We start from the raw sequence: 13,886 nt of genomic DNA on the forward strand, positions 1-13,886 counted from the left end.
CTATAAAAATATGATTATAGTATGGCATTTTTTATTATCAGAACATTATCAGTAATATATTCTACAAGATATGATACAATCTTTTTGGAAATTGCTTAGAGTTATTTTTATGTATAGCTAATATTTTAGTGTATGTAGTGTTACTCACACATGAGAGACGTATATGAGAGCACTTAGTTCATTTTACAGTTTTTTTTTTATCAACATTGTGAAAATAAATTCTTTAAGGATAAATTAATATGTGATTTTTGAATACAGTAATTCAATTTATTAACTTAAATATATTTATGTTATAGTTCAGTTCATCAGAAGAGATCAGAACCAGAGCCCAGCTGTGTGTCTATGAGGAGTGACGCGTCTATGGGTCATCCAGTACATTTTAAGAGTGAAGAGACACAGACTGATCTCAGGTACTTCATTTCTATAAAAATATGATTATAGTATGGCATTTTATATTATCAGAACATTATCAGTAATATATTCTACAAGATATAAACAATGTACAAGAAGAATGGTTTAATGTAATATTTTAACGCATACAGTATAGTGCTCACACAGAGAGACATCTGTGAAAGAACTCATTTCAATGTACAATTCTTAACAGTGTAAATTAAATGATCATGAAGAGTGACTGTTTTATTGATAAATGCACATGTAATATGTTGAATATGGCAAATATGTATAACTTTGAACTCTGTTATAGTTCAGTTCATCATAAGAGATCAGAAGCAGAGCCCAGCTGTGTGTCTTTGAGGAGTGACGCGTCTATGATTCAGCCAGTAGATTTTAAGGGTGGAGATACACAGACTGATCTCAGGTATTACATATCAACAAAATATATGATTAAAAAAAGACATTAGCTGTGTCCCAATGTGAAGGCTGCATCCTCCGAAGGTCGCATTTGAAGGCCGATTGGCCGCATTTGAAGGCCGATTGCGTCACAGCGGCGCGACGAAGGCTGTCCCAATTCAGTTCTGCATCCTCCGAAGTCCGTATTTGAAGCAGGGGGGTAATCGAGCTCTCGATTTCCGTACCACCCCCGGCGGCCGCCATTGGCTAACAAGCCTTCACCTGCTGTTAGCATCCCATTGACTCCCATTCATTTTGGCGTCACTTTGACAGCGAATAACTTTACATCTGAGGCGTTTAAAGACTCCATTTGTCCATTATTTATTTCTAAAGAAACACGACAATGTATAAAATGCTCCATTACCTTGTATCTTACGTTATGGCCACGTAGAAGCAGTTTTTGTAAAAACAGGCTAACGATTGCGTCATAACCACGCGACTCTCTGGAAATTACCGTAGAGACAGGAGGAGAAGCTCGCAGTCAATCGGGGGGACGTGGAGGCATAAAGTCAAGGGAGAAGCCCATAGAGAGTCATAAATTTGCTCCTGCTCCTAGCTCATGGACAGTTCCTACTCACGCTCTCCGTCTCTGCAAGTTTCGGAAGGGAATGATTCAGATTTCTCTTGGCACAGCTCCTAGAAGACTTACAACTGTCAGACAGGCTGCTCACGTCACATCCACGTCGTCAAGCTCAGTTTGAGTCTGCGCAGTTCGCTCGGCAATCAGGAAATGAGTGCTTCTAATTTGCTTCACTTTTCTCCGTTGAAACCTATGGGGTCGCTGTGTCCAGTTTATATACTGTCTATGATTTGAAGACCGGTTGCGTCATCGCGACGCGACGAAGGCTACCCTGATTCAAAAGCGACGCCAAATGCGTCCTTCGTTTCCCCGTGAAAGGAAGGATACATAAATGAACACTTAGCGGCCTATCCTACCCTATTCTACCCCATAACTCATTGCGCGCCGTTGACGACAGCATTTATTTATTTATTTTTAAAGGCGGCCGAGACTAGAGTTCAGTGGTGGACAGCAAATTCACATTTAAATGTAAGTATTATGTTTTCATTTATTTAAATGGCTAGCGAAACCGAGTTAAAGTTTATTATAAACTTCATCTTAACTCCTTCGTCACCATTGCGTGGCTTCATTTGTCAGGTAGTTTGAGGCAAAACTTGTGCTAATATTAGTTTAACAACCTATTTGTAATATTTGCACTAGTCGATCTCACTTGTGTATTATAAGAAATATCACTCACCCTATAAAGCCCACAACAATAAGAAAAGCAGTTGATAAGGCAATGGGGTTTCACTTTTATGTGTTTTTGTAGTGCTGACATGAAAGCTATGTGGTTTTAACCAAATTTGAGTATATAGAAATATGATTTCTTAAGTATTTTGTATGCATGTCTTGATGTGTCATATTTTGCAGTGTTAACAATGCACTTAAGATTGCACCTGTGTTAAGCTTTTTTAGAGCAATTCAGGAGAAAAAAAAATACAAAGTAAGAAAGTTAATACACACGTCTTTGCTGAAATGTATTGTGCTGTTGTTGTTAACAAGCCATGGTTCATTTGTTCTGCCCTTAGGATTGCAAGTGTCCTGGGACAGGTGAGGGTGTGAGTGGGAAACCCACTGCTGAAACTTGGCCCTGGTTTGTCCTCAGGGCCCAGTTCAGCAGTGGGTGCCCACGGTGAGGAGGAGCCAGCACCAGCAGCACCAGCAGCATGGCAGAGGAGAGGAGGGAGAGGATGGACAGGCTGTTTTCTCTTCTTGAGAAAATGATTGAAAAATATATATTTTTTCTACATATTCTTTAACTTTTTTCACTATTTTTTAAAAGGAAAGAAAATCTGTACATTATTTTTATGTAACTTTAAATGTGTAAATAAAAGAGAATGAATTGTTCTGGACATTGTTTCTTTTTTTGACAGTCATAATTTCTATATGAAACAAACTCTTGTATACCTTTTTTTTTTTTCAAATAAAATTGGTAAATGAAAATCATTTGTTCCACAGGCTACATTAAAGTACTTTTTCCAACTATTAACAACATACGTTAAACATATCAAAATCAACAAACATTGCATCAAATAAGAAAAAAATTATGTAGACTTTTATTAGAATTTATTAGAATAATAATTAGACTTTCAAAAAGAGTAATTTCTGAAAAAAGTACTTTTAATAACAAGTTTTTAGTATCAAGAGTAAAACTAGAGGTATGTATTCTGCAGGGGAAAAAACTCATTGTCAGGGTTTTTATTATAGTTTTATATTTATATTATGCTACTCCTGCATTTTACTTCTGAATATTTTCAAGGTTGTTACATTACATACTTTTGTGTAGTTTAATGTAAAATCATATGTGAGGGAAAAAAGGTACTTCAGTAGGTTACTTCACATTTGTACGTGAATATTTAATGAAATATGCAGTTCCGAAAATTAAAGTCCCATATCAGTTTGAAAATTAAAGTCTCATATAAGTTTGATATGTCCCATATCAAAGGACGCATCTGAAGCGCTCGGTCCGCTCTAGCCTACGGAGGATTGTTCTTGTCGCCTGGCAACCGTGACAGCTGCCGATGACGAGCGCGAGAAATACTGGACTTTTTTATATTCAATTAGGTTTTATATTCAAACCGGGCTAAACCGAAAATACATGATCCGGCAGCGCCGGGGCTGAAACATCCTCACCATGTCCTCCAGTAAAATATAAAACAAAAATGACAATAGCCAATTCTGGCTCCATAGCTGTTTACTCAATTAGGCTATATCAAATGAATGATCAGGATGACAGCTGTCCTCTCACACCGTTGAGGAGCGGTGATCAGAAACACCTGGTTGCGCAATTAGGAAATCCTATGAAGGCTACATGGTGCGTCCTTCGGAGGACGCAAAGGCTGCATCCTTGAAGTCTTCAGTCCTTCGAAGGATGCAGCCTTCACATTGGGACACAGCTATTGTGTTTAGTAATACTGTGGTATTGTCATTTTACAGCCATGAAGTCCTGAACCAGTTTAGATCAAGTCTGATGAAGAAGTTTGAGTGTCTGTATGAGGGAACAGCACAGCAGGGAAACCCAACACTCCTGAATGAGATTTACACAGAGCTCTACATCACAGAGAGTGAGAGTGGAGAGATCAGTAATGAACATGAGGTGAGACAGATTGAGACACAATCCAGGAGAGCAGCAACAGAGGACACACAGATCAAATGCAATGACATCTTTAGACCTTTACCTGGACAAAACAAACTCATCACAACTGTGCTGACAAAGGGAGTCGCTGGCATTGGAAAAACAGTCTCTGTGCAGAAGTTCATCCTGGACTGGGCTGAAGAGAAAGAGAATCAGGACGTCCAGCTCATATTTCCACTTCCTTTCAGAGAGATCAATCTGATGAAGGATAAAATACTCAGTCTTTCAGAGCTTCTTCATGTCTTTTTCCCTGAAACTAAAGAAATGGAAATATCCAGTGACAAATATAAAGTGTTGTTCATCTTTGATGGTCTGGACGAGTGTCGTCTTCCCTTAAATTTTAAAAAGAATGAGACTTTACGAGATGCAAACAAAAAGAAATCACTGGACGTGCTGCTGATGAACCTCATTGTGGGGAATCTGCTTCCCTCTGCTCTCATCTGGATCACCTCCAGACCAGCAGCAGCCGATCTCGTCCCCTCTGAGTGTGTCCATCGAGTGACAGAGGTACGAGGCTTCAATGATCCACAGAAGGAGGAATACTTCAGGAAGAGAATCAGTGATCAGAGTCTGGCCAATACAATCATCACACACCTGAAGTCATCAAGGAGCCTCTACATCATGTGCCACATCCCAGTGTTCTGCTGGATCTCAGCCACTGTTCTGGAGAAGACGTTGAGCGAAGCAGAGACTGGAGAGATTCCCAAGACTCTCACTCAGATGTACACACACTTCCTGATCCTTCAGACCAACATCAAACATGAGAAGGACTATGAGAAGAACGTGACTGATGAAGACATGATCCTCAAACTGGGGAAACTGGCTTTTCAGCAGCTTGTGAAAGGCAATGTGATCTTCTATGAGGAAGACCTGAGAGAGTGTGGCATTGATGTGACAGAAGCATCAGTTTACTCAGGATTGTGCACTCAGATCTTCAGAGAGGAGTTTGGCTGGTATCAGGGGAAAGTCTTCTGCTTTGTTCATCTGAGTGTTCAGGAACATCTAGCGGCTCTATATGTGCACCTCTCCTGTACAACCAACAACACAAATGTGTTTGACTCAATTACCAAACAGAGTTTGCTGTCTAAAATAAAGGGCTGGTTTCAGCTCAATTCACCAGAAGAACATGTGTCATTATCTGCGCTGCATCAGAGAGCTGTGGATGAGGCTCTACAGAGTAAAAATGGACATCTGGATCTTTTCCTGCGGTTTCTTCAGGGTCTGTCAGTGGAGTCTCACCAGATTCTCCTACAAAGACTAATGAAACAGACAAGTAGATCTGACAGCAATGAGGAAACAGTTGAGTACATCAAGAAGAAGATCAGGACCATTGACTCCCCAGAGAAATCCATCAATCTGTTCCACTGTCTGAATGAACTGGGTGATCATTCACTAGTGGAGGAAATACAACAGTATCTGAAATCTGGAAGAATAAAGGAAGTCAAACTCTCTTCATCTCAGTGGTCAGCTGTAGTCTTTGTGTTGTTGACATCAGAGAAGAAGCTGGATGAGTTTGATATTAATGATTTTGTTGGAAGAGACAATAAAACTGAAAAACTAAAGGTTCTTCAGAAGCTTCTCCCTGTGATTAAAGAATCCAGATCAGTTCAGTAAGTATCAATCAGAACAATCAGTTCACTGTTAAAACATTAGGAAAATAAAAGTTCATAAATCTTCAGTGCTGCAGATGTTGTCTAGAGTTCAGTGGTCAGTATTTGATGTGTTTCCTAAACCGTGACAATGTAAAATTCCGGTTTACTAGTTGAATGTTCTTGCACATAAAGAAGGAATTAAATATTTAAAAGAAATGATAAAAGAAATGAAGACCAAGCAAACAACTGGAGAAACAGCTCATTTATCAAGTAGCTCAAATCTCCTAAAAAACATTTGATGTATGGTTTACATTTAGTCATACATTTATATTTTACTATTAGATGGACAATTAAACATTACTTGATGTTTAGATTAAAGTTTACTAAAACTTCACATTTTAATTTTACTGTGAAATTGACAATTAAGAATCACATCCCTGAGTTTGTGAAATTAGTGATGGTTCTCTACTAGTAAAGTGTAGATTTACTGTGTAGCAACAACTCTTACATAACAAGAATAGCAATGTACAATGAGACATTTAAGATTATTTACAAGCCATTACTTTTGTCATTACAGTCCACAATCTCTCAAAGTTCCATTATAAACAATAAAGTTGTCTACACTGCATGAAGAAAATCGGTCTTTTTGTAAATGAGAGGATTCGCAAACAAAAAAAAGAGATCAGCAAACATGTCTGTGATTGGCTACATTTCTTACCGTGGCAAAAACACGTTGTAAATAGAAGCATTTGACCATGAACCTTGGATAAGAATTTTACATTTGTTGGAAAGGTATTTGATAGTGTTTAAATTATGCTATTTGATTTTCATCTCTTGACAGGTTGAGTTATTGTGGCGTCACAGATGAAGGTTTTGCTGCTCTGACTTCAGCTCTGAGATCAAACCCTGAACACCTGAGAGATCTGGATCTGTCTGGGAATAAAATAGGAAAATCAGTGATTCTGCTGTCTGATGTACTACAGAATCCTCACTGTAAACTGGAGAAACTAGAGTAAGATCATATTTGACTCTCACACATGAATCACAATGTAAAGTATATTTGAAGTGTTCAGCCTCTTTCTGCTGCTGTGAGTTCAGATTATTGAGCTGTAAATGATTGAACACATGAGCTGATCCTCAATAACATGAAACTGCAGGACTGAGAGTCACACTGAAATACACACTTTCACACACAATCAACATTTCAGTCTCTTGACTTTAAACAGACTCGAGCTCAACACAGTCAGAACTGAGAAATGAAGATCATGCTGGATTCATTCTTACTGTTAATTATGTTCATCTTTCTGCATTGACGCTTTTTAAAGGATTATTTTTAATTTTGTCAAATGAAAACACACACACACACACTAATCGACACTCCATATATACAGGTCCTTCTCAATAAATTAGCATATTGTGATAAAGTTCATTATTTTCCATAATGTAATGATAAAAATTAAACTTTCATATATTTTAGATTCATTGCACACCAACTGAAATATTTCAGGTCTTTTATTGTTTTAATACTGATGATTTTGGCATACAGCTCATGAAAACCCAAAATTCCTGTCTCAATAAATTAGCATATCATGAAAAGGTTCTCTAAACAGATGATTAACCTAATCATCTGAATTCACGAATTAACTCTAAACACCTGCAAAAGATTCCTGAGGCTTTTAAAAACTCCCAGCCTGGTTCATTACTCAAAACCGCAATCATGGGTAAGACTGCTGACCAGAAGGCCATCATTGACACCCTCAAGCAAGAGGGTAAGACACAGAAAGAAATTTCTGAACGAATAGGCTGTTCCCAGAGTGCTGTATCAAGGCACCTCAGTGGGAAGTCTGTGGGAAGGAAAAAGTGTGGCAAAAAACGCTGCACAACGAGAAGAGGTGACCTGACCCTGAGGAAGATTGTGGAGAAGGACCGATTCCAGACCTTGGGGGACCTGCGGAAGCAGTGGACTGAGTCTGGAGTAGAAACATCCAGAGCCACCGTGCACAGGCGTGTGCAGGAAATGGGCTACAGGTGCCGCATTCCCCAGGTCAAGCCACTTTTGAACCAGAAACAGCGGCAGAAGCGCCTGACCTGGGCTACAGAGAAGCAGCACTGGACTGTTGCTCAGTGGTTGCTCAAATTTTGCATGTCATTCGGAAATCAAGGTGCCAGAGTCTGGAGGAAGACTGGGGAGAAGGAAATGCCAAAATGCCTGAAGTCCAGTGTCAAGTACCCACAGTCAGTGATGGTCTGGGGTGCCATGTCAGCTGCTGGTGTTGGTCCACTGTGTTTTATCAAGGGCAGGGTCAATGCAGCTAGCTATCAGGAGATTTTGGAGCACTCCATGCTTCCATCTGCTGAAAAGCTTTATGGAGATGAAGATTTCATTCTTCAGCATGACCTGGCACCTGCTCACAGTGCCAAAACCACTGGTAAATGGTTTACTGACCATGCTATTACTGTGCTCAATTGGCCTGCCAACTCTTCTGACCTGAACCCCATAGAGGATCTGTGGGATATTGTGAAGAGAAAGTTGAGAGACGCAAGACCCAACACTCTGGATGAGCTTAAGGCCGCTATCGAAGCATCCTGGGCCTCCATAACACCTCAGCAGTGCCACAGGCTGATTACGGCCATGCCACGCCGCATTGAAGCAGTCATTTCTGCAAAAAGGATTCCCGACCAAGTATTGAGTGCATAACTGAACATAATTATTTGAAGGTTGACTTTTTTTGTATTAAAAACACTTTTCTTTTATTGGTCGGATGAAATATGCTAATTTATTGAGACAGGAATTTTGGGTTTTCATGAGCTGTATGCCAAAATCATCAGTATTAAAACAATAAAAGACCTGAAATATTTCAGTTGGTGTGCAATGAATCTAAAATATATGAAAGTTTAATTTTTATCATTACATTAGGGAAAATAATGAACTTTATCACAATATGCTAATTTATTGAGAAGGACCTGTATTACATAGTACAGATCTAGTAAGTAACAGTAAAACTAACCTATGTTGTGAATAGTCTCATTTATTAAAGCAGATTTTGCACAAGACTGACTTTTAATATAGTGCAAATAAGAGATTATTTTTCCTGATTGAATGATACTTTAGATGTTTTATGATCATGTTTTATGACATTTTGGATCTCAATCTAATGATCCATCAAACATATTAATTTGTGCTTTAAGTTTGAACTTTCTCTTTAATAATGGATTCACTGCTAAACTGATCTGATCTGAACTGAGAGAGTGAAGTGTGTGTCATTGTTCTCTACAGGTTGTGGGATTGTGGCGTCACAGATGAAGGTTTTGCTGCTCTGACTTCAGCTCTGAGATCAAACCCTGAACACCTGAGAGAACTGAATCTGTCATGGAATAAAATAGGAGAATCAGTGAATCTGCTGTCTGATGTACTACAGAATCCTCACTGTAAACTGGAGAAACTAGAGTAAGATCGTATTTGACTCTCACACATAAATCACAATGTAAAGTATATTTGAAGTGTTCAGCCTCTTTCTGCTGCTGTGAGTTCAGATTATTGAGCTGTAAATGATTGAACATGTTTTACATCATCAATCAATGACACGTTTGGTGATATGAGCTGCGTTACACGCGGGATTGAAATGGTGGCTACAAAGAAATCTTTTAGACCAAAGTTTATTTTGGTCATGGCTTGTTTTGAAAAACGAAGACAATGGGCCCTATCTTGCACCCAGCGCAATTGACTTTGTACACCGATGCATGTATCATTCCTATTTTGCACCCGCGCAAAGCGGACTTTTCCCTCCACAGAAGCACGTCGGTTAACTAAGAAATACACTTGCGCTCCCGGGGGCGGTTCAGCGCAAAGAGGAGGCGTGTTCCGGCGCAAACGTTCCTTCATGCTATTTTGCAGGTTTAGAAAACAATTGCGCCACTAACCAGGAAAACATTTTTTAAAGTCAGTGGCGCGTTGCGCATGTTATTCATATGCTATTTTAAGGGCGCATGCTTTGCCATAATCAATGTAGCGTGTGCACAACGCGCACTTTGATTCTCTCATCTACACAGAAGCAGCAGTTTTCATTTTTGCAAATCATACATTATTACATTATTACGATAGATAGATAGATAGATAGATAGATAGACAGACAGACAGATAGACAGACAATTTATTATAAAAGCATACATCTAACTTACACATTTACCCAAATTATCATACGACTGTTTAACCGAAGTTAATTTGGGTGGGTTTCTCCATCCCCAACGTCCCTGACGAGAACGTCGGTCTCCTCGGCTGTGAACCGTTCCTGGCGCGCGCCTGGCAAATCCGGCGTTATAATAGGAATCCGCTTTAGAACAAGAGCGTCTGCTCTTAAAAGGAATGTGAGATGTCGCTCTGATTGTTTTATTTCACGTTACGCCCAAACCACACCTATGAATAATGAAGCTATTTCAGACCAACCCCTTTTAGATTTGCGTCGGGCGCAAGAGGCATTTATCCCGCCGGGAAAATAGCAACAGCGCCGGAGATCCGCCCACAAAGTTACTTGCGCTTTGCGCTTGACACTTGCGTTTCAGATCGTTAAAATAGGGCCCAATGTGACGGTTGTCGTAGGAGAAGTCACACTGCAGGACTGAGAGTCTTCAGACACTGTCAGAATCTCGTCGGAGGGAAAATTTTATCGCAACGGTCATTCGTCGGCTGTCGGTGAACGTATCAAATAGGGCGGCACGATTAATCGCAATTAACATGAAATCGATTTTGCTAATCGCTATTATGAAATCGCAAAAGCTGCGATTATTTATTATGTGCAGCTTGTCAGTGACGTACGGTTCTGATCAGTAGTAAACGCTGCTCCATCTGAAAGCACTGCGAGTTTGAGTCACTTTTAATGTGCATTTGAAAAAGAAACACACATCAAACATCTTTCCAAACATGAGAAGCATTTATGAACCTCTTGTCCAACAAAAGACAACATTTAATAAATCAATCAAAGCGTTTCAATCTTCTGTTTATTCAGCTACAGATAGTATGATGCCGATAGGGATTTCCTGGAATGATGTGTGTTATCGTTCTTCTGTGGCGGGGCATATTTAGTGTGTGTGTGTGAGAGAGAGACACCCTCTGGCTTTCAGATCGAGCAGTATTTACTACCGATCACAGAGCCGTACTTCACTGACAAACTGCGCATAAAATAATCACAGCCTTTACCAGATCGCGTGCGGTTTAATTTCGATCAATCGTGCAGCCCTAATATCAGACTAACGATCAAACACTTCAGGTTTTGGCCTAAGATCAGAGGAAGCTATTATGTTTTGCAAAATTTGTCTCAGACGGTCAAATCGTGGCCAAAATCGCACAGTGTGCAGTCGGCTTAACAGTAAAACTAACCTATGTTGTGAATAGTCTCATTTATTAAAGCAGATTTTGCACAAGACTGAATTCTAATATAGTGCAAATAAGAGATTATTTTTCCTGATTGAATGATACTTTAGATGTTTTATGATCATGTTTTGTGACATTTTAGATTTCAATCTAATGATCCATCAAACATATGAATTTGTGCTTTAAGTTTGAACTTTCTCTTTAATAATGGATTCACTGCTAAACTGATCTGATCTGAACTGAGAGAGTGAAGTGTGTGTCATTGTTCTCTACAGGTTGAGTGATTGTAATCTCACAGATGAAGGTTTTGCTGCTCTGACTTCAGCTCTGAGATCAAACCCTGAACACCTGAGAGAACTGAGTCTGTCTGGGAATAAAATAGGAAAATCAGTGAATCTGTTGTCTGATGTACTACAGAATCCTCACTGTAAACTGGAGAAATTAGAGTAAGATCATATTTGACTCTCACACATGAATCACAATGTAAAGTATATTTGAAGTGTTCAGCCTCTTTCTGCTGCTGTGAGTTCAGATTATTGAGCTGTAAATAATTGAACACATGAGCTGATCCTCAGTAACATGAAACTGCAGGACTGAGAGTCACACTGAAATACACACTTTCACACACAATCAACATTTCAGTCTCTTGACTTTAAACAGACTCGAGCTCAACACAGTCAGAACTGAGAAATGAAGATCATGCTGGATTCATTCTTACTGTTAATTATGTTCATCTTTCTGCATTGACACTTTCTAAAGGATTGTTTTTAATTTTGTAAAATCACACACACACACACACACACACACACACGCGCACACACACACACCAATGTATTACTCCATACATATAACATACAGATCTAAGTAACAGCAAAACTAGCCTATGTAGTGAATAGTGTAATTTAAGAGATTATTTTTCCTGATTGAATGATACTTTAGATGTTTTATGATCATGTTTTGTGACATTTTAGATCTCGATCTAATGATCCATCAAACATATTAATTTGTGCTTTAAGTTTGTACTTTCTCTTTAATAATGGATTCACTGCTACACTGATCTGATCTGAACTGAGAGAGTGAGTGTGTGTCATTGTTCTCTACAGGTTGAGTAAGTGTGGCGTCACAGATAAAGGTTTTGCTGCTCTGACTTCAGCTCTGAGATCAAACCCTGAACACCTGAGAGAACTGAATCTGTCTGAGAATAAAATAGGAAAATCAGTGAATCTGCTGTCTGATGTACTACAGAATCCTCACTGTAAACTGGAGAAACTGAGGTAAGATCATATTTGACTCTCACACATGAAATTACAATGTAAAGTATATTTGAAGTGTTCAGCCTCTTTCTGCTGCTGTGAGTTCAGATTATTGAGCTGTAAATGATTGAACACATGAGCTGATCCTCAATAACATGAAACTGCAGGACTGAGAGTCACCCTGAAATACACACTTTCACACACAATCAACATTTCAGTCTCTTGACTTTAAACAGACTCGAGCTCAACACAGTCAGAACTGAGGAATGAAGAACATGCTGGATTCATTCTTACTGTTAATTATGTTCATCTTTCTGCATTGACACTTTCTAAAGTATTGTTTTTAATTTTGTAAAATCACACACACACACACACACGCGCGCGCACACACACACACACACACACACACACACACACACACACACACACACACCAATTTATTACTCCATACATATTACATACAGATCTAAGTAACAGCAAAACTAGCCTATGTAGTGAATAGTGTAATTTAAGAGATTATTTTTCCTGATTGAATGATACTTTAGATGTTTTATGATCATGTTTTGTGACATTTTAGATCTCGATCTAATGATCCATCAAACATATTAATTTGTGCTTTAAGTTTGTACTTTCTCTTTAATAATGGATTCACTGCTAAACTGATCTGATCTGAACTGAAGAGTGAAGTGTGTGTCATTGTTCTCTACAGGTTGAGTAATTGTGATCTCACAGATAAAGGTTTTGCTGCTCTGGCTTCAGCTCTGAGATCAAACCCTAAACACCTGAGAGAACTGAGTCTGTCTGGGAATAAAATAGGAAAATCAGGAGTGAAGTTGCTCTCTAATCTGAAGGATGATCCACATTATAAACTGGAGACATTATACTACTGTGAGTATATCTTTATTTCAAGTCTTTATATTGACCCAATTTCAGTGACAGGTCTCATATGTGTGTAACTGGAGAATATAAGATAATAATTCAGCTCCACTTTAGTCTCTGTAAACTGTTTTTAATAAGAGTTTAATTCTGTGATGTCAATATGATCTATGAATAGGCTAGGTCTATATGAATATTTTCATCCCTTACATGTTTACATGTACAACTTGTTTTTGTTTTGTTTGATGTTTGTGTCAAATCTTCAAATCGGAATTGAGTTTTTTCCCGCTGTTTGCACATGCTATTCTCTTCTTCAAACACGTTGTTTGTTTGTTTTAAACAGCAGACTTAATATTTATATATGACGGGTCAGGTCATAATAAGGAGACAATGAGCACATGAACCGTTGTGCCGTGCTGCTTATATTTATCACGCAGTAAAAACACCCCTACCTGCACCCGAAACAGCCTGTGGATGAGAGTCTGAAAGAAGGACTGTGTACTGATGAGTGCCACTAGGGGGCACTAATGCGATGAGTAGTGCAAGTACAACTGTTCAGGAAAAGAGAATAAAAGAACGCACATGGCGTGTAGAAACTATGCATCTGTGTTGGTGGTCTGTGCAACAAGGTAAATGAAACAGACTGAAGGCCGTGAGATTGTGTTGGTCATTCAACAACTACAACAGCTCGTACGCATCATACGGCATTACGTCATTGCACACAAACAGTACTTTCCAGATTCGGTTTTCAATC

At 38.9% G+C, this 13,886-nt stretch overlaps 4 protein-coding genes across 8 annotated transcripts in view; 3 read left to right on the forward strand and 1 right to left on the reverse strand.

The window, feature by feature from the left end:
• The window catches only part of LOC309506417 (putative N-acetylated-alpha-linked acidic dipeptidase), a 68,808-nt gene that overhangs the window by 18,628 nt on the left and 36,294 nt on the right, over positions 1 to 13,886 (reverse strand). The window lies entirely within an intron of this gene.
• The window catches only part of LOC309506271 (uncharacterized protein), a 41,275-nt gene that overhangs the window by 1,028 nt on the left and 26,361 nt on the right, over positions 1 to 13,886 (forward strand). The window lies entirely within an intron of this gene.
• LOC309506269 (NLR family CARD domain-containing protein 3-like) lies at positions 391 to 6,393 on the forward strand. Of its 5 annotated transcripts, none has more exons than XR_014208685.1 (3): positions 391 to 410; positions 704 to 817; positions 1,850 to 2,760. XR_014208685.1 is itself a non-coding variant. In XM_082180033.1 (2 exons), the coding sequence occupies exons 1-2, from the start codon at positions 615 to 617 to the stop codon at positions 5,655 to 5,657; spliced, it is 2,016 nt and encodes a 671-aa protein (XP_082036159.1). In that variant the 5' UTR covers positions 421 to 614; the 3' UTR covers positions 5,658 to 6,393. The 5 variants fall into 5 exon arrangements, 1 of the variants encoding a protein (XP_082036159.1); XR_014208686.1 differs by having other exon boundaries at positions 395 to 410; positions 2,437 to 2,760; XR_014208687.1 differs by lacking the exon at positions 391 to 410 and having other exon boundaries at positions 421 to 817; positions 1,850 to 1,897; positions 2,437 to 2,760.
• LOC309506214 (NACHT, LRR and PYD domains-containing protein 3-like) overlaps positions 13,543 to 13,886 on the forward strand; it is a 162,708-nt gene continuing 162,364 nt past the window's right edge. Inside the window, exon 1 of the mRNA XM_082179917.1 lies at positions 13,543 to 13,761. The gene's annotated coding sequence lies outside the window, so the exon portion shown is untranslated. The remainder of the gene's footprint in view (positions 13,762 to 13,886) is intronic.

The sequence above is a fragment of the Leuciscus leuciscus genome, assembly GCF_965113295.1.
Source record: "Leuciscus leuciscus genome assembly, chromosome: 9".
Taxonomy (NCBI): Eukaryota; Metazoa; Chordata; class Actinopteri; order Cypriniformes; family Leuciscidae; genus Leuciscus; species Leuciscus leuciscus.

What these genes read in the sequence shown, in the direction of transcription:
- LOC309506269 (XM_082180033.1), top strand. Translation starts at nt 615, where the DNA reads ATGATCATGAAGAGTGACTGTTTTATTGATAAATGCACATGTAATATG. An exon ending in GATACACAGACTGATCTCAG is followed by an intron (nt 818 to 3,844) that starts GTATTACATATC and finishes GTCATTTTACAG; the next exon opens with CCATGAAGTCCTGAACCAGT.